The sequence below is a fragment of the Taurulus bubalis genome (genome assembly GCF_910589615.1).
Source record: "Taurulus bubalis genome assembly, chromosome: 4".
Taxonomy (NCBI): domain Eukaryota; kingdom Metazoa; phylum Chordata; class Actinopteri; order Perciformes; family Cottidae; genus Taurulus; species Taurulus bubalis.
In genome coordinates this window covers 11,468,059-11,487,874 of record NC_136592.1, presented here as the reverse complement: position 1 = coordinate 11,487,874, position 19,816 = coordinate 11,468,059, and the positions used below count along the sequence as shown (strand labels likewise).

At 39.7% G+C, this 19,816-nt stretch overlaps 1 protein-coding gene across 1 annotated transcript; it reads right to left on the bottom strand.

Annotated features, from left to right (window-relative positions):
• Window positions 1-4,198: 4,198 nt before the first annotated feature.
• On the bottom strand, window positions 4,199-19,533 carry dync1li2 (dynein, cytoplasmic 1, light intermediate chain 2). The gene is made up of 13 exons (XM_079216394.1): window positions 19,431-19,533; window positions 18,623-18,696; window positions 17,955-18,071; window positions 17,598-17,828; window positions 14,568-14,731; window positions 12,401-12,494; window positions 12,069-12,204; window positions 11,726-11,837; window positions 10,606-10,665; window positions 7,357-7,401; window positions 7,092-7,209; window positions 6,324-6,452; window positions 4,199-4,750 (listed from the first exon to the last, which is right to left on the bottom strand). The coding sequence occupies exons 1-13, from the start codon at window positions 19,514-19,516 to the stop codon at window positions 4,638-4,640; spliced, it is 1,479 nt and encodes a 492-aa protein (XP_079072520.1). The 5' UTR covers window positions 19,517-19,533; the 3' UTR covers window positions 4,199-4,637.
• Between the last annotated feature and the right edge of the window lie 283 nt (window positions 19,534-19,816).

Genomic DNA, 19,816 nt, shown 5'->3' with positions numbered 1-19,816 from the left:
AGCCCGCGGCGAGGCTTGTGCCCGTGCGCCGCTATGCTCGCTATGGACGCGGGGCCAGCTTGTCTCCGCCCCTCTGAAAACGGCACATTCTTGTGTTCGGCTCTGCGCCCGTGTTCAGTGTTCCCAAACAGCCTGCGAAACGAATCCAGCCGGAACCACGCCGAGGGGACCGAGCTCTGCTGCTTGATTTCTCTCGTCTCTTCTGTTTCTACAGCGCTGCTGGTTAATGCCTCCAGACAGGCCTGGTGACATTTATGTTCGCCACAGGATTACAGTGTGGATGAAGTGAAGTATGGACTTTAGCTGGAGCTACTTTATCCTGCGGGGTTACATCTTTTGGGCTGTGTTATTTAAGCTATCACTCTAAAAACAAAAGCTTAAATATTAAAATATAACGAGAGATACAAATAACTGGTTTGCTCCAGCTAACTGCTCTAAATTGATTGATGCAGGTGCGACAACAAAACATTCTGGATTGTTTTCTTCTTCATCAGATGTCAGGTCAAGTAAACTTTCAGATTTCAGGGCTAGGCCTAACTTTCTTGAAATTGAATGAACAGAGAATCCCTGTGCCTTACTGCCCCCTTGTGGTAGTTAGCGGTATTAGGTTGCCTAGTTGATTGCAGATGGCTAGAGATGAATCCAAACAGACATTTTATATAAAGTGGTGAATCGGTGTTTTCAGTTCAGCTCTCTTGAACGGCTAGGCAACGACAAAGAATAAAGACTGTGCCTATGAAATGTACAGTGTCGCAAATTGTTAAGGCTTAAACCAGGGGATTTTGGAGTCGTAGGATGGATAAAGGACATTTAAGCAGAATGACTAGCTTTAAAACAAAGACGAAACAAGTTCAGTTCAAACAAAAAAGATTTGAGGAAGCTTCATTTTTAGGACTTGAATCAGAAAAATTATGAAAAATCAATTCTGGTGGCATTAATTGGGATTGTAGTAATTTCATCTTTCATAATATGTGATGCATACAGGAGGGAATTCTTCTGGCTGTAGACTATTTCACAGTTGTAAATGTAAACGGAGCATATGTGTCCCAGTTTATTTCCGGTTAAAGTGAATGACATCAGCGAACAAGACGTAAACATAGACCCACGCTGCAATGCAATTCCATCAAAAACGGTCCATTAGCACATTTGTAAAACTACAAAATGAATATCTATACAACATTTTTATCTTTGGTGATGCTTGTGATATTTCAGTGTTTGACTGCATTTGTTACAGTGCATTGGGAGAAAAATGGTTGTCATTAATTAGTAACGTCACTATTCCATATAGTTTTGTGCTGTCGTGCAGGGTGGAGTTAGGGTTTGTGGACTAATTAAAGTCAATCAAATCAATGAACATTGTATAAAAAGACACACAAATGTGAACGACAACCAACGTTTGGATTCTTGGTTTATTGAAGCCAGGGGTCTGATAAACATTTTCCTTATCTTTGTCGGCGTAAGAAGCGAGAATCCACATGGCAGCTCAAAGGCTACAGAATTGTGTTAAGTCATACAATCAAACTTCTGAATTAATTCAGGACACAAGAATGCAGCCAGCCATGTGCTTATTACAATGTCTTGCTATCCGGAATACAAAAGGACTGGAAGCAGAAGCCCAGAGTCTCGTATAGATGTACTGTCAATAGTGGTCGAAGGCAATTCAGTTAGGATGTGAGGAGGCAGTTGCTTTCAACTGACGTTTGAGTACAAAAGTTACAACTGTTCATTATTCAATATTGGGAGCAACATAGAGCGAGTGCAACTTTGAAACCAAGCAGTATGAGAGCACTTAATTCCACGCAGCTAAATGCCGAATTTAACAAGTATGGCCATGTTACACGAAGTATGATATATAATGATATGAAATATCAGTATGGTCAGTCAGGTCGGCATTTTTAAACAGAAAGTGTCTATGGGCAAAACCTTATTTGACGACAACAAACAAAACATGCCTAATTCAGATGTAAACATAAACAAGGGGAAGTTTCATGGGCAAAAAAGGTAAAACCTGAAAATGAAGACATTTATTTGGTTTATCTATTTAACGACGTCTTTAAAACATCCCTAGAAAAAGGTGTAATGACTGATTTCAAAAGCATTGATTCAATTTACAAAATCACCAGCAGAAAGCGATCATTCCATAGTTAACCACAAGGGGCACCTTCCATAACTTAAGCAGCAAATGCAGATACATAATGCAGTTTTACTGTGTAGATTAATTTCTAGGTGAATTACTACATGTTCTAAAAAGGCAAGGCAAAAAGAAACATATGCATTCTGTATCTTAAACTGTAGCAACAGGGAATTGATACAAGTGTCCAAGGAAAAGTGCTTATTTCAACATGTGGCGGTACTGCTCCTGGCCGTCGTTAAATTGTGCTTCATCCACTTGGGCAACAGACCCTCAGGCGCACCCACCCACTCACAAAAAAGATAACTAAAAAGGAAAAACAAGAACAGCTTCAACATAATCCAAAGTAAATCCAGAACAGATGTGTAGCATCAGTTTGCTTACAAATCAAATTGTGCATCAAGTTAACTGTACACCAATATGGTCTGGTGGTTATTCCTTTACAGAGCTAATTTAAAAGTGAAACCCTAATTGCATTGCATTTGTAGACAGACCGGTTTAGAGTTATGGTATTTGTTTTCCATTTCTACCATTTTTAGAGGCGGTTACTCAAAACAAGAGTTCATAGGCAGGTCTGACGTTTGAATTGCAAGGGCAGGACAGAACATGGCCACTGGTTAATCTTATGGATAAATATCAACTATAAAAGCAGAAAATAGTGACTAATATGCATCTTTGGTTCCATGTCCCAATTCACTCCAGTTTTCCTTTTTTGCCATCGTTTGAATAGCAAACGGCTGCTCTCGTCACACTTGCCATTAATTCTGTGAATGCTACTGATGAACACTTTCCATAAGATTAAGTAGGGCCTTGAGTTGTTGATAATGTACACTTATATCATTTTGATTAGATTGTGTCATGAAACCATAAAATATTATTTTGATTAGATTGTGTCATGAAACCATCAAATATTAGATTTGATATGGTACAGTATAATGGTTTCATTTTAAAGGAGAAAAACAACAGAACACAATTAAGCAACCCCTTAAGGACACACAAATGAATTAGGAGCATTCCTGTGAAGGCAGGGTGCCCAGTGTGACTGTTAGCTGTAAATTGAAGGCAAAGGTTGTTATGTGAAATGGGCACTGAAAGACTTAACAAATAGGTCCTGACTGGACAAACCGGTGTCACCATAGGGATGTGTTTCTACAACTACTTCATGTAGAAACTGGGAATGTTTTAACCGACATGCGAAGCACAGTGTGAATAAAACATGTGAAACCAAAAAAGGAGGACAGTGCCGTCAACCACCGAAGGAAACAATATCTGATTTTGTTCAAACCACAGCAAAGCATTGGGTCTTGACTGAAAAGCGAGTGGTTTAAACCACAGTAAGCGATCTTCTGGGGATCCAAAAGTTCCATCATGTGGTTTCTTCTTAATATCAGCAGCCTTTACAGTTTATATGGAGGCATTCAATCTATCGCTCTACTGAATACTATCAACTAGGCCACAGAAATCTAAAACAGACCATAGGCTTGTTGTACTTTAACAAAAATGTAAAATTAAATAAATTATTTGGATGACAAGAAATGGACAAAAACCTTTTAGCCGATGGTGCTACAGTGCATTTTCTCTTGTAGACGAGCACCTCCACTATGACACAAACCGCTAACTGTGCGAGGCACTTAGGAGTTATAGTAGGAAAGATGCTGCCCAACCCCCATCCCCAAATATACACATCTGTAGCGAAAGGTTCCTTTGCAACTTTTAAGCCCATCAAATCCCAACCAGTCTCATTTAGTCAAACAAGCTACTTAAGAATTTGGACAGAATTGCATTTTATACAAAATCAAAGTTAACCTGAATAGTTTTTTTTTGTATTTATATTTACAGAATCAGTCGAGATGAATAGGGCAAATGATATGATATCAGCGACTTGGACTTGTCGTATTAGTGTCATGACGTCAGTGGCATTTTATGTGATACAGATGAATGCTTCCTTAACCAGATAAATGGTGCACAAAATAAAATAAAAAGAAGCTTTGTATGAATACATCAGTATCATATTCCAAATGTTGTACATACTACAAGTGTTTGAAAGTATTTCAATCACTTTTATCAATGAATATATGTAAAAAGGAAATACCTGTCAAATCATAACCAAATTCCTTCAGTGAGATAATCTGAACCAGTATATTTCCACTCTTTAACCCATGAGGAGAGGGCGTTTGACCCCAGAAACTGGGGGGCCTGCCGGGAGTGTGCACTCATTTCTGTAAACTGACATCCCTCACAGAATAACATTTACAGTGGAAGAGAGGACAGAAATAAAGCCAAGCCGTCAGCACATATCATCTCATTAACACCTCCATCTCCGTTATCTGTCTCTCCTCCCATTTCACCAAAATATCTGATAGCTCTGATAAACTCATTTTGGTGAAACCACTGTGTGCGCTGACTGATATAGACGTTGGGAATTTGGTCAATGTTTTATGCTCACATGTACATGTATATTTCCAGAGTATTAACGCAGTGGGCGATGCAGCTGTTTTTGTTGCCTTCACGCTTCGTTCTCGGTTGGCGCTGGTATGTTGTTCGTTGAAACCATGGAGTCTTGTTTGCGAGTCATCCGGTCCAACTCCGCCTGGACATCAGTCAAACCCGGCTTCTGCCCTTGGGAAAAACAGGAGACAAAGTCCAAAAGTAATCTCCTGTAGCCTCTGTGTGTATTCATTAAACTGTTGTTCTATGGCCAGCAAGCAGATGGGTGGGGATTGATGCTGAAGAGGTCCCATGCTGGAGTTTGGCAGCTCACTGCCAAAGTTAACACTCATGCAAAACTAATCATAAGACGTGAGGAACATGTACTCATGCATTATCCCTTCAGCTGGGTCTCAAATAAATCTTAACAGTGCTCAGCACGGGGAGAGAAAGTGGTCCCAGACGGAAAGATGAGTTATGCGATGATTCCCTCAATGTCTCACCAGTTACATTCAGTCATTTTACTAAACAAACAGTATTTGACTTTGTTATATTTACCTGATATAACAAAGTAAAATAAAAAAGCATATGCTTATACAAGATACAAGAGCAGTTGACATGCAAAACTGCTGCGGTTACTCAAGCAAAAATAAATTAGTTGAGCAAGAGAGCAAAGAGGTGTGACATGGAGTGAGAGACATTAGTTGTGTAGGGGCACTTGTGATAGAAGGGTTGGTGCATACAGGCCTGTCACAAGTTTCTTCAGATGTCAGTAGTTCAGTCAAAGAAAAACCTCTCTTTTTCTCCTTTAACACTCTCTCTGGCTGATGATGAAACTCCAGACAGCAAAGTGGTCAACAAAAGGCCCCGTTTCTAACTCTCCACCTGTCTTGACTTAAGTGTACCTGAAGCCAATACTCTGAGGTATAGCCAAATACTAAGGATGATAAAGCCAACAGTAGTGCCTTATTATTGATTTGATCAAATAAAGTCGCAGTGACCTTGACCTTTGACCTCCAAAATCTAATCAGTTTAGCCTTTGAGTCCAAATGCCTTTCACGTTACGCAGTTTGCAGATCCTCAGTTCCTTTCCTCATCTTAGCCCCACAAATGAGACCTCCTTCGCTCAGAGTCGGCATTTTTAAGCAACGTAAATTAAATGAGACACGTGGCACAGCTGCATCAAAGATGCTCTATAACCGTCACCAGCTACATCAGCTGTTCATTGTGTTGTTATGCCGCTGTATTTGATGAACTGTCAAATTTGATGAACTCAGCATAACAATGTTCATGACAACCTATATATTTACTTTTAATTAAATGCATAATATGTCAAGAATGTACAGATGTCAGACATTATTAACACACACAAGCACAGCACTTCCTTGAATCAGGTGTTGCCTACATTCAATAATAACAACATGAGTGATAAAGGGGAAATGTCATTCAGGAGTGCCGTTCGACCAGAGCCTTACGAAGTGCTACACAAGCTATGGCTATCAGAAAGTTCGATCATCTTAAATAACTACAACTTAATTAATAATTACAAAAAGGAACAGTTACATTTGCAGGGTCACGCCATGGTTTGAGATTCAATCCTCCAGGTGGATGCTTATGCCAAATTTGATATTATAATAATGTGTTTATGGGAATGGACCGGACGGACAATAAGAAATAATAATGCCTAGGGCCAAGGCGGTCGCCTGCACAGAGGTATAAATACTGCCGAGATCAGAGCTGAGAGCACTGGAATGAGAGATTGTACCTGTTTTCTTGGCGGACCCTTGGACTCCAGCTCCTACTGCTCCACTTCCTGGGCTCCCTGGGGCTCCAGTCTTTTTACTCAACAGGCTGTTGAAGAAGTTAGCCAGCACTCCTTCATTGGCAGCCCCCGCTGCAGGAGAAACATGGAGTTTTAAATCACATCTGCATTAAGGAAACCCCCTTTGATGGTAAACATTCAAGTCCAATATAACAATATAAAGAGGAGTTCTTAGTAGGTTAATATATATAATAATAGCCATCAGCCACCATACTTATACATTGAGTTTCTAGTCACCTTCTCAACACCGACAGAGAACACATGCTGATTATTAACAGATCATCTTGCTTTAATGCCCAACATCTTATAATGTTATGATTGCAGATTAGCAGGCTGGGTATCTTTAGTTAATAGATAGAGGTCTTAATATCTTTTGCTCCTGTCGCGTATAAATGACTTTGTTACAAAATAAAGCCACGAGAAAGTCAACATTTCTGTTTTAGCGAGGTCAGCTCAGGAATCTGTTGTTATGCGATTCATTTTAGATGTTACCTCTTGGGGGCAATATTGCAGCAGTCAGAGCAGTTTCTTGCAAGGGACAAAACATTAGTTTTAATAAATGTGGATAATATATATATATATATATATATATATATATATATATATATATATTTTTTAAACTTAAGGCCCCTGTGACAACCTAAACAAACTAGGGCGCAAAGTTGAATTATCAATGGTCGGATATGAAAAAGCAGTGTATAGAGCTCCTACCTTTCATGTTTGGGTCAGGCTTTTTGACAGCAGCCATTGGTGAGCCGCTGATCACGTTGGGTTGGCCGGTGCGACCCGCAGGCCTGGGAGACCCTGAGGCTGCCCGTCCTGGAGACTCCTGCAACACAGAAACCAGGTCAAAACTGTGGACACAAACAAATAGCCTGGTTTGTCTGGCCAGGAGAAAAAAGTATTCTGTGCAAAAACAATCTAATAAATCCATCCATGATCAAGAACCCACATTGAGGGATGTTAAGACACTTACTGTTGCTCCTCTTGTTGGTGTGGCCGGCTGCTTTGATAACAAAGACTGGAGAGAAAAAAAGTTCAAACCGTTTATGATTCCAACAAAAATGGTTGACTCATTTTGTATTTCTGAAATAACTAATTAGTTGGAATGCTATAAGTATACGGCCTATAGTAGCCTGTGTTCTGTCCCCGAATAAACCACACAATGAGCAAGATAACGTCTTAGCTTTCCTGCTTTTACCGGTAGCCTCTTTGAGAAACACATGCAACAGTTACATTAATAGCAATGCTATTATTTGTTGAGCTAAAACGTAAACAGTTACACTTGTATATCGTGAGCATGGTTAGGAAGTATCCTTATTTTGGCGTCAGGCCTTTGACATTCTTGAAATATTAAGCTTTTTATGAAGAAAAAAAAATGCATTGGAGTCTATGGAGGTCATCTTCAAAGCAAAAACTCAGTCTGTCATTCATCACACAGGTGCATCAAATTAGCTAATCAGTGCAGCTTCACACACTCAAACTGCTATATCATACAAAGAGAGGACACACACACGCACTAGGGCTGGGTGGTATGGCCAATAATTCATATGACGGTATTTTGTAAGATTCTGGCAGTATCACAGTATTTGTTTACCGAGTAACGCTAGACAGCGGTGCCGTCAGCGAGCCATCACTACTGCAGAGAGCAACATTTAATTTTCACAACTTAATGCTAAGAGCGCAGTGGAGCTACGTATCTGTCAGGGTTCTAACTTCAGTCATGGTTCAAACTTTATTCGTGGTTATAAAATTACACCGCGGGCATGCTAGGTAGAGCTCGCACACAAAATAGGAAGAAACAGACCAGAAGACACGCTACACAAACAGCTATTCGCCGCTCAACCTGCTACAACTGGCCTGTCCCAGCATGCACTTCGGCGGCGTAATTTTGAACCATGACTGAAGCTTGCATACCTGACAGGTAAGTAGCTTCGCTGCGCTCTCAGCATTGACCTGTGAAAAATTATGCTGCCTGCTGTACAGCAACAACAGTTGTTATTTCTAAGTACTGGTATGACGATATGTGAAAAATTCATGTTTTATGGAAATCTGAAACCTGTGTACTGCACAGCCCTAATACACACTCACACACAAAGACAGACACAAATGGACAAAAACACACTGCAAAACTTGATGAGTAACGTCAAGTCAAATAGTTTAAGGAATTGAACGATTGCCTTGAACCATTTAAGTTAAATAACTCAAATCCTTTCAGTGGAAAAAAATGCTTAAATCGAGGATTCCTAACTCAAGTATTTATTGTTAGGTATACTTAAGTAAATGAATAGTACCAATTCCATTCTTTGTATTGAACTTAAAAAATATTCATTATTTAAACTTATTTGGAAAGTTTGTATGAACTCATATGCAATGAATTTATTTGAACCAATACGATTTTTTGACCAGAACATTACACAGGGCTGTGCGGTATACCGGTTCAATTTGAAACCGTTTTTTTTCCAGCACTTTTCAATAATATATTCAGCTATCTTTTCAAATATTTCAGCTTTAAGCTTCCAACGCATTTTCAGCAGGAAATGCAATTTCTAGTTATACTCAGTGTTTTGTTGCATTCCTGATGCAAAATTAAAGAAATGCACTGGTTTTGTTTGTTTTTTCTTGTGACATTTTTGAAAACTACAGCTTCTGTACAGACATGTATTAAAATAGCCATATAAAGAGGGGCAGTCAGTGCAGATAAGGAATTTGGAAGAAAGAAACGTCAACAAACAATTATCGAACTTGCAAAACTGAAGCCTCAGTTGAGTGTTTCTCTTTTTTTCAATTGCCTTCCTGGATTAGAGGTTTGTCTACAAAATAGGAAGTGAAGGCTAAATTACTTGCCATGTGGAAGTTTCAGAATAGAAATGTGTCTTAGTGAAAATACCAGTTCAGGATGTCACTTACAGTGGCTTGCAAAAGAATTCATACCCCTTGAACGTTTCCACAATTTGTCACATTACACGCCACAAACATAAATATATTTTATTGGAATTGTATGTGAAAGACCAACACAATTGTGAAGTACAAAGAAAATTATACATGTTTTTACATTTTCACAAATAAAAAACTGAAAAGTGCAGTGTGAAAAATTATTCAGCCCCCCTGAGTCAATACTTTGTGGAACCGCCTTTTGCTGCAATACAGCTGCAAGTCTTTTGGGGTATGTCTCTACCAGCTTTGCACATCTAGAGACTGAGATTTTTGCCCATTCTTCTTTGCAAAACAGCTCAAGGTCAGTTAGATTAGATGGAGAGCGTTTGTGAACGGCGGTTTTCAGATCTTGCCACAGATTCTCGATGGGATTTAGGTCTGGACTTTGACTGGGCCATTCTAACACATGAATATGTTTTGTTGTAAACCATTCCATTGTAGCCCTGGCTTTATGTTTAGGGTCGTTGTCCTGCTGGAAGGTTAATCTCCGCCCCAGTCTCAAGTCTTTTGCAGACTCCAACAGGTTTTCTTCCAAGATTGCCCTGTATTTGGCTCCATCCATCGTCCCATCAACTCTGACTTCCCTGTCCTTGCTGAAGAGAAACTTCTCCACAACTTTATCTCTGACCTGTCTGGTGGGTTCCTTGGACTTCATGGTCCTGTTTGCTCCCCAATATTCTCTTAACAAACCTTTGAGGCCATCACAGAACAGCTGTATTTGTACTGAGATTAGATTACACATGGTGGACTATTTAGTCATTCGGTCAACATTCAATCATTCAGCAGTCATCAGGCAACTTCTGAAGGCAATTGGTTGCACTCAGAGAAAAGGGGGCTGAATAATTTTGCACACTGCACTTTTCAGTTTTTTATTTGTGAATTTTTTTTTAAAATCATGTATAATTTTCTTTGTACTTCACAATTGTGTGACACTTTGTGCTGGTCTTTCACATAAAATATATTTATGTTTGTGCCGTGTAATGTGACAAAATGTGGAAACGTTCAAGGGGTATGAATACTTTTGCAAGCCACAGTATATATTTACAAAGGACTGGTTCTAGCTGGTTCACACAATTTCTGCCAAATACTTTAAATTATTTTTAGGCATCTTTGTAACTCAGATAAAATGTCCTCTTTATAACTGGATTTTCTCATCCTACCAATAACACACTTATTTTTATCATGACAGCTTGACTTCAAACTCAACATCGGCCATTTTCCGACACACTGTCAATCTCAGCAGCTGGTGACAGAAATCATGAAATATGTAGGACAGACTGACACTTACCTGCTGTTTCATCAGGAATACCTGTTCATCCTCTGCATTTATCTCTTTTTCATGAACCAGCTGTGCAGAAGAGCAAAGGAGAAGGCATGCAGTTATGTAATTGGTTTACCTAAAGCAGTGATTGTCAACCACTGTGCCGCGGCACACCAGTGTGCCATGAGAGATCGTCAGGTATGCCGTGGGAAAATGTTCAATTTCACTTAATTGGTCCCAAAAAATATTATTTTGCTGCCGCAAATATTTTTTATTGTTGAGCGTCTGAGCCTGCAATATAGTGGCTGGCAGAGTAATATAGAACAGGTCTACACCTTGTTCTGCTATTAAACAAACTAAACAGATGTATGTTATTGATCTTATCTACAAGACAGCATGTCATTTCTGGGTCGCGTCTACAACTCTTCTCCGCTCTGTGTTGCGCACGGCGGAGTTCCGCCCCGATGCCCTGCACACAGGTGAGAGGCAGAGAGGAAAAATATGTCTCATGTGCTTTTCACAATGGGATTTGCTGCTGAAGCTATCACTATTTTAAGCTATGAGCTCTCACTTTTAAAGCCCAACAGTTCATGTATTTGCAGGTCAAGACAAACAGCCTGCGCAGCTCCATCAATGACGTTTCTGACTTCGCATATCGAGAGGCTCAGGAAATATTCTTCCAAAGCCCAAAAAACACACTGAGTGACAAAGCCTGCACACTTTGTGGTTGTCATTCAAATTAACACCATGTTTCCTTTAAGTCAGTATTCATCAAACTGGGGCGGTATTTATTACATGTGGGGCGCAAGAGGAAATGCTGGTTTGAAATGTTCACCGTTAGTAGGTCACGCTTGCGCGACTTGTCGATTTTCCACAATAAGCTACTTATTATATATATTTTTATTTTTTGTCTGATGGAGCAATCTGGTTTACTTGAAACACTGAATACTCTTCCATGCCAGTAGGTAGCGCAATAATGACCTACCATATATGCTGTATTATGTTACAATGTGACATTTTGTAACTTTTTGGGTTATTGGTGTGCTGCGAGATTTTTTTTATTGTAGAAAATGTGCCGCGGCTCAAAAAAGGTTGAAAAACACTGACCTAAAGTTCACATTTCCTCCGTACACTGCATTGCCATTACCTTTCGTACTGGAGGCTTCGTGATAAATTCTTCAAACGGATCCTCGGGTCTGACTGTTGATAAGTTTTCATGCAAAATCCCAATTTTCTTCTCATTATCCCATCCAGAGGGACTGAAAGGAAAGAAAAGACCGTTCCAATTACAGCAATGATGAAATGATGTAGACTCTCAGAGTTGGACTAGTTCTTTGGAAGAAAAATGATTTATCGTATATGATTCACAACAGATACAGAAAGGAAAATGGCAGTTATTATCAAAATTACCCAAATGCTACAATTATGTCAGACAGACCAAAAAAAACAGAGTTGCAATGAACTAAATAAACTAGTGCATCTCCACTTACATGAACACTGCATCCTTTTCCACCACTAAGGCAGGTGTGGTGAACTGGAACTCATACATCTTATGCACTATATATTTGTAAAGCAGATCCATGTTCTTCTCCTCTTTGACTGAAGTGTAGATCAGGCCAGCTCCATCTGTTTAATTCAGTTAAGGCAACATTTATTGTGGTAATCACATAGATGATTGAATGAATGATTAATTCATTGATAATGAATGAAATATGGGCCATTTCTAAAAAGAAAAAAAAAAAAAAACATTTGTCAATGTTTAAAATATAATGACCACTGTGAGAGAATAACTAACAATTATTCATAAAAAAAAAAAGGATACACTGCAAGCAAAATTGCCGAATGTGGGACTGGATGAAATCGAAGTGCTCTTCTCTGTAGTCGTGCTCCTTCTCTAGCACGCCGATTGCGTCACACTGAAGGATACAAGATTGAGAGAGGGAAAGAGATGCATATTTTAATGGTATTCACGAACATGAACAAGGTTACTGCTCTCTCTGCATCAGTCAATTCTATAATGGAGGCGTCTTCTCTCTTTGTCATACCACACTGGCTGAGAGAGACAGAGGGTGCAATACACAAACCCACATGCTCTCCTTCAAGGGCTCACGTTCCATCAACATTTTAACAGACCAGTTGTTTTGTTGTTGTTGGTTTTGATACTAGTCTGCCTCGTGATAACCATTTGGCCACCCACAGAAATTATAGCTGGTACCGAGGACAGCGACAGCAGATGAGTTGGTGGTGATTGAAAGGATTCACAACAATTTCTACCCGGAGCATACATTTCCGTGCACTGAAATACAGTCCTTTCTTTCCCTGGGTCAGCAGTGAAGCTTCCATGATTAGTCATGTTCAAAAGAAGACAGACAGCAGTTTGAATAGTTTTAAACATAAAAGTATAGTCTTGAACAATAACTTTTTGTGCCACTTTTTTTCCTCTGACACGGGCTAGACAGAGGCCCCACTGATTAAAAAAAAAAAGGCACATTCTCCATTTTCTTGTCACGGGTAGCATGTGAAGCTCTGTGTTTCTCAGCACTAGTCTGTGCCTGGAGGGTTAACAAGTAAGTATAATGACAGCTTTTTATTACTTTATTATTACTGCTCATCAAGGAGGCAAATAAAGAACCCACCAGCAGTGAGGACGGCATTAAAAGGAGACTCTGTTACGGGTGCACCTTACAGTTCAGATCGTGTCACGGATTGGAGTCACGGATCAGATATGAATAAATTTAAATAGATCAATGTTATCCTTTTACTTTGTTAGTCTTCTACAGTGTTTTTTGCAAGAAAATTAGTAGTTTTAAATGGTGTATTATAAGCTGCTTCAAAGATAGACGGGATATAATTCCTTCTCCAATATCTACTTTGTATTGCTGTGAAAACACCTTTAAACTATTGGATTTATTCAAGTTTCTCCTCAAAACTACATTTTACAAGATTACATTTTAAACACATAGGAACGTTATATTTGCGTTCACCCAATAATAATTTTCACTGATTAGGATGACTTAAAATATATAGCGCTCATTTTTTCTATCATGGCATTACAAAATTTGAAGAGGATATGACGCAAAACAGAAATCTATAAATGTTCACCCCATTTGCAGTGTAAGCTTAGGAAAGCAAAACATATTTTAAAAACCTTTGTGTTTATTGGCTCCAAATAAGAATGAAAATGAGGGATAGATTAATTCATTCAGTAGTCTAGTAACAGCTATGTTGTTGCTGCTGTTTTGAGTTGCGAGTGAACTGCACTGCTGAACAACCTGTATCTCAGCAATAAAGTATATTCCAAAATCCCTGTTGTGGACGAATCAGTGTGAATCAGATCACGATGAAACCATATACCGCCCCCCATACTGCAAACGAGTGGCTGCAAAAGCTAGAAAGGTTTAAAGTAGTTATGTCATGGCCGCAGGTGGCTCAAAAAAGATGGTCCGAAAAAGGTTATGGATAACTATAAAGTGTTTGAGCTCAAATTGGTCATGAATGTCCATGACATTGTTAAATCCAAATGTTAAGTCCAATATTGCATCTGTGTATTTACATTTCCCAGCAGCAACTTAGTGGTACCTTATTTAAACCAATTTTAATTTGTTTTATTTTATTTATTTATTTAGTCTTAGTCTTCATGATTTGAAGTTGGACACCATGGCTCATTAGGCGTAAATAAATATCCAACCTAAATAGATTCTAAATATTTAATTGTGGAGGCTGTATGTGGGATTTACAGGGAAGTTGTAATTTCCAAGTAGTCAGCATGGTTCACCGCTTTATGACAACTGCCATAAGTATGTTTGTAGTATTATCTAGAGAATTAGCAAATGTCCTACGTTAGATAGAAGAACCTCTGAAAAACCTTCATTTAAAAAAAAATAAAAAAAAAATATATATATATATATTATTGTGACACAAAAACAGTTGTCTCTAGATAAGAGTCTATGGCTTCACATAAGACATTTGGGGCTGTAGGAGTTATTTACCTTTGTGCAAACTATTAGCACTGGAATGCCCAGGTTGTGTGTGAGTGTGTTGTCCCCGAGTGGTAGCACAACAGCCTCGTCTTCGCCTGCTGTTGGGGCACGTCTCTGTGGGGAGGACAGGGTGGCATCCTCCGGTTCTGTGTACTCTTGGAACGCTTTCACCACTAGTGTAGAGACAAAGGGAGCAAACGATAGGAGGTCAGACAGCTGAAAGCTGAACAAGTTATGGTGGTCTCCACATAGTATCTCTGAAGCCCCAACATGTAAGGTACCCATCATCTCTGGTGGGACTGTTGGTAAAGTTTTGTTTCGTTAGAATAATGTTAATTGATGTGCTCATCCTGTCCAGACAATTGCAGCGCTGTATGAGGTGGAGTGTGTGAGTGTGTGTAGGGGAGGGGGGGTATATGCAGGAAGCTTTGGCCTACTTCCTCAGGAGCCTCAGAAATGTAGTTGGGGACAGGCCACAAAGCCAGATTGACTTGCTGTTTTGAGCCACCTCCTTCACTTCCAAACATGGGATTTAGTGGATGGGGAGAGGACTGGTGTTACAAGCAATCTAAAGGGGAAACCCTCCTGGATTACACAAATCCAGTGCATAGCACAAATATAATCTGTACACCCAGAATTTACCATGCTATTTTGACACCAACCAAAGTTTTACATTTTCCAGTTAAAGTGTATAAACAGAGAACAACAAAACCTATTTTGACAAAGATTTGAATGACAGCTAAAAATGTCATACTTTCATCTAATCCTTTTCTAATGCAGAAACATTCAGCTTTACAGGGGGTCTGCTGAGCCAAGACATGGCAGGAGATTTGTTGAAAGAAAAACAGACAAGAGAAAAGAAACTACTAAGCTACTAGCAAAAAAATAAAAGTGAAAGAGACAAAGTCTATCTGTCCACAAATAAAGGTGGGGTCAAAATACATCGGCACACATTATCGAGGATTGCTAAGCCTTCACTAAGTACTGACACTGTACCTCACAGAAAAAAAACAAGCATTAAAATCATTGAGATCCAAGGTATATCCATTTCTTGAAATATGTCAGAGCTCAAAGCTCAAGTTTAGTTATGAATAAAAGGTTTAATTTCTGGTCAACTAAATGTCAAATAAGCTTATTTGGACTAACTAGCTATTGTAAGACAAGCCCAAGTTTTACATCAGTCTCCGTCCCCTAGTTAATGCTGTTGGCTCATGACTAAAATGTTTTTACAGCTGTCAGAATACTTGTTTCCTTTCATAAAAAAGTGAAACAAACCTATAGAGAAAACAAAATACCCTCAAGGTTTGCCTTCACACCATTCCCAGATACGGGAGGAAAGAAAAGGTCCTGTCTTTATTATTATTTTTATTTTCAAGGTGTTGTCCAGGCAGCAATAGCTTGATCCTGTAATTCAACTCCAGCAGCCAGACTACTTCAGCTACAGCATAACGGGAGTCAGAACGTCTGGCCCACTGACTGAATTCAGACCCACTCAGTTTTCTCTGACGCTGCAGTTGGAGGGGAGGGAACCATGATGCAAGACGCCTGCAAGACTCCCTGGACAAGAGCACGCACACACATCTAGTCTGTCCAGTCAGACTGTTTGTCTCACTCTCACACCACAGTCATATCTACAAATATGTATCTGACCAGGGTTTACCAATCTGCTGCTGACATCACAAATGACATGCTGGAAGATACTCTCTGTTGATGATATGCTTCAGCTGAACTGGAAATCTGACAATGTCCAAAAGCCAAAAACAGAGTAAGTTGAAGGGAACTCTAAAAACATTTTTTACAAATAAAAAAAAAAAAAAAGAAATCTGAAAAAACAATGTAAGTTTAGTCTAAAAAAATATGTATCAAATTGTGAAGATTTCTACAGTAAACACAACCATAGCAAACTTACAACTTTAATGTGTGATTAAGCAAACATCTTAGTTATAATATATACATATGTCCTTTCTACTGCATTTTATAATCAATGTCAACTATGCTTCACTAAGAAGCCACTTGAACTTAATGAAGTCAGTCAAGCAAGTTGAAAATGTGGCCCCAATAAAAGTAATTATTTCACTTTTGTTTGTAATTAACAATGTGCTTTAGTCATCACTTGGCTACCAGCTTCCCTTTTCTTTGTCACGTTTACCAGCAGACTTGTTACCACTTGTCACTATATTAGCATGTTAAATGTTGGGAACATTTTTAGACCTGTTCTGTCAAACTCCTCTGAAACCATTAAACAGTTTGACAGTTGTTGTGATAAGTCATTTCAGACTTGTAAGAGCAACAGCAGCAAGCAACATTTGGTGGCGGACAAGAAAATTCTGTAAAACCCAGCAGGCTGAACCAACTTGAAACCTTTAAAAGCATTTTCCTGAAACACAAAAGAACTGTTCATAAGTGAGAGAGAACCAGTTCTAAAATTAACGTGAGAGCATCACACACATTGATCTGCAGAACTCGCCTCCAGCCAGAACACACAGCTGAGGATCATGGGCCCCTCTGATGATGACCTAGAAACATCCATGATAATGTGCAATGTTATACCGTGCTTGCCTTCTATGCTACCAATGTCTATTTTTTTCCTTGGAGCCAGTCAGCAAGGATAGTGGCTCTTATTATTGAAGCATCCCATTGATTCCACCCTGAGGTGCTTCAGACAGTGCAGTGTCCTTTAGACATACAATTCAACAATATGTATGCTTTTTTTTTTTTTTTGCATGTTGAGACATAAGATGACTACCCCGTAACAAATAACCAAATTATGTCAATCTTAACAAACTGACTGCTTTAGCAAGAGAAAGACCCGTTTGGAATTAAGAGATTCATAACATTTGAACACTTCGTCAATCAAATTCAAGCTTCTTCATCTTATTACGTCCATCTTCATTTTACGCTGGCCAAATATTCCACCAGTAAAAATTGACCCTCTACAATAAACAAATACATTTTTAAAATAAAAGCCTTGTTGATGTTTCCTTTTGATAACATCCAGGATACAAGTCACGAGAGTAGATTAGGTAAAACGTTACTTACTCTTCTGCTCCATTTCTCTCATGTCCTCTGGAGAGAGCTTTAGCTTGTCCAGGTGGTCACGTAGCACACTAGCCCACTTCTGCAGCGACTCCATAATGGTCCAGGGACGTGACATATCCGCAACAAATACAGCTAGACAGTCAGGTAGTGACTGAGCTGAAACAGCAAACTTAAGTAGGCCTTTGTGGTATAGGTCTCCATCCAGGATCCACACATTGCAGCGAGTCAGATCTTCAAAAAGGAAAACAAAATACGAGTTTAATACAAGCAATCTTCACATTGTTCTAAACTACTGTTTTTTTATAAAGGCTCCTGCTGTAAAACAACCACAAGTAAAGCTACAGCAGGTAAACTCACCATCTCTGTCTTCATCATGGACATTTAAGTACAGATACTCCAGTCCCCTGCCTCTCTTGTTGTGATCCGATCCTTGAAGTTTAGCCATGAGAGCTGTTTTTCCTGATCCATCCTCACCTGTAAGACATTTTATTCATCAGCTTACATATGATTTTATTCATTATTATTAGTAAAAGTGGTAATATTGTTCATTATATCATTATAGACATTTTACAATGATAATGTATGTGATTTGCTGAGAAAGCGTCACTCTGTATTCCTGCTTATACACAAACATATCTTGATTTTACAACCTTTCCACCTCAAATGCAAAGGGACTGCCCTTGTGTTCTCATTACTGTCAGAGGCTCACACACATATTTTGGGCAACAGCAGTATTTCTCACATTTGTGCAAGGCCAACTCAAATAAGTACATCCGTACACAAGAAGACCTCTCTGTATTGTGTGTTTATTATGTCTTCCTTTCAAGAGTGTTGGGGGGGAAAACACAGCTGAAAGTGCAGACTGTTTGAAAAGTCAGATTGAGTTGCAATCATTAGCGTTTGTGAGACTGGTGTGGTTGTGTAGTTGGCGGGGCCTCCCCACCCTTCAGGGTTGACCACTAAAGATACACTGCAAACACTGCAAAAGCATAGACTTTCACACATGTGCAATAAGTTGTACTGACCAAATATCAGGATATTTTTTCCTGACGGCAACTTTGAACTCGTTGTAGTTGAAACTTCACTCAGAATAGAGGTCCTACAAGAAAACAACAAGACAGATATTGAGAACAACAGAGATGACCGTTACATTGACATTCACGGGACACAATGACAACGTTAATTGACATTGGTCAATTCACGTCACATGTCGTAACTACCACGTTTATGGTTCAGGATGATTATTCAGTCAGCTATAGCTCAGTGATGTATCCACCACAACACTATCAGGAAATGATAAGTCATTTCAACTGACCAATAAAAACGTTAGCGAGGGTTGTGAAAACATGAAACCTGAGCAGCTTGAGCCTCACGACAGTGACAATACGAGCCCTTGTGACCCGCGATGCCGAAAGACAAAAGGATGTTTCTGCATTACGTCGTTCATGGTTAGCTTGTTAGGTTCCTGTTAGCTTGTGGCATCCTGCATTAAGAAGCTAGCTAGTATTGAGGTGTTGTCTGGACGTGGACGTGTCAAAGCCCGGCTACTATGAAGGGCTCCCTCAAAACCTCCCGTGGATTCAAAACCCAGTTATTGTATGAGTGGACATGACAGTCCTGGCTCACGTCAATGTGTGTAGTGAGAAGGAGCCGAGCAGCTAGCAGCTAGCAGCCGTCAGCTCACTGACCGCCCTGTTCGCTCGGTGCTAATGTCACTGCTAGCCGGGCCGGTGTCTGACTGCCGTCAGTGACAAGGCAGAACCACAGCGGGTTGTGTTCCTCTAAGAAGGCCCCGGCAGACACGAAGTCGGTAAAAACAATAACACAACTTGCCATAGGTTTTGTCCTTCTTCCTCTTCGTTGTTGTTGTCGCCTGCCCCGGCTGCGCCCGAGAGCTGCTTCTCCAGAACGGGAGCCATCTTCTCTTTCTATAACCACAAAGGCAAGGCCCTGCTGCTGCTTGGGCACCACCACTAGCACCGCCCTCATCCAAGTAGCTAAGGGTGCGTTGCATTCATTGACTGCTCTGCCGCGACGGGGTGGGTGGGTGCGCGCCTCTTGCACATCAAACTGACGTTTCTAAAGTAGCAATGAAGTGTCATTATTTATCGCCTTGATGATTACTATATGTGTATAAACATACATTTATACAAATGTGATAGGGATATGCGAATAAAGTATTTGACTATTCGTTGTGGTTCAAACGTGGGTTCATAGCG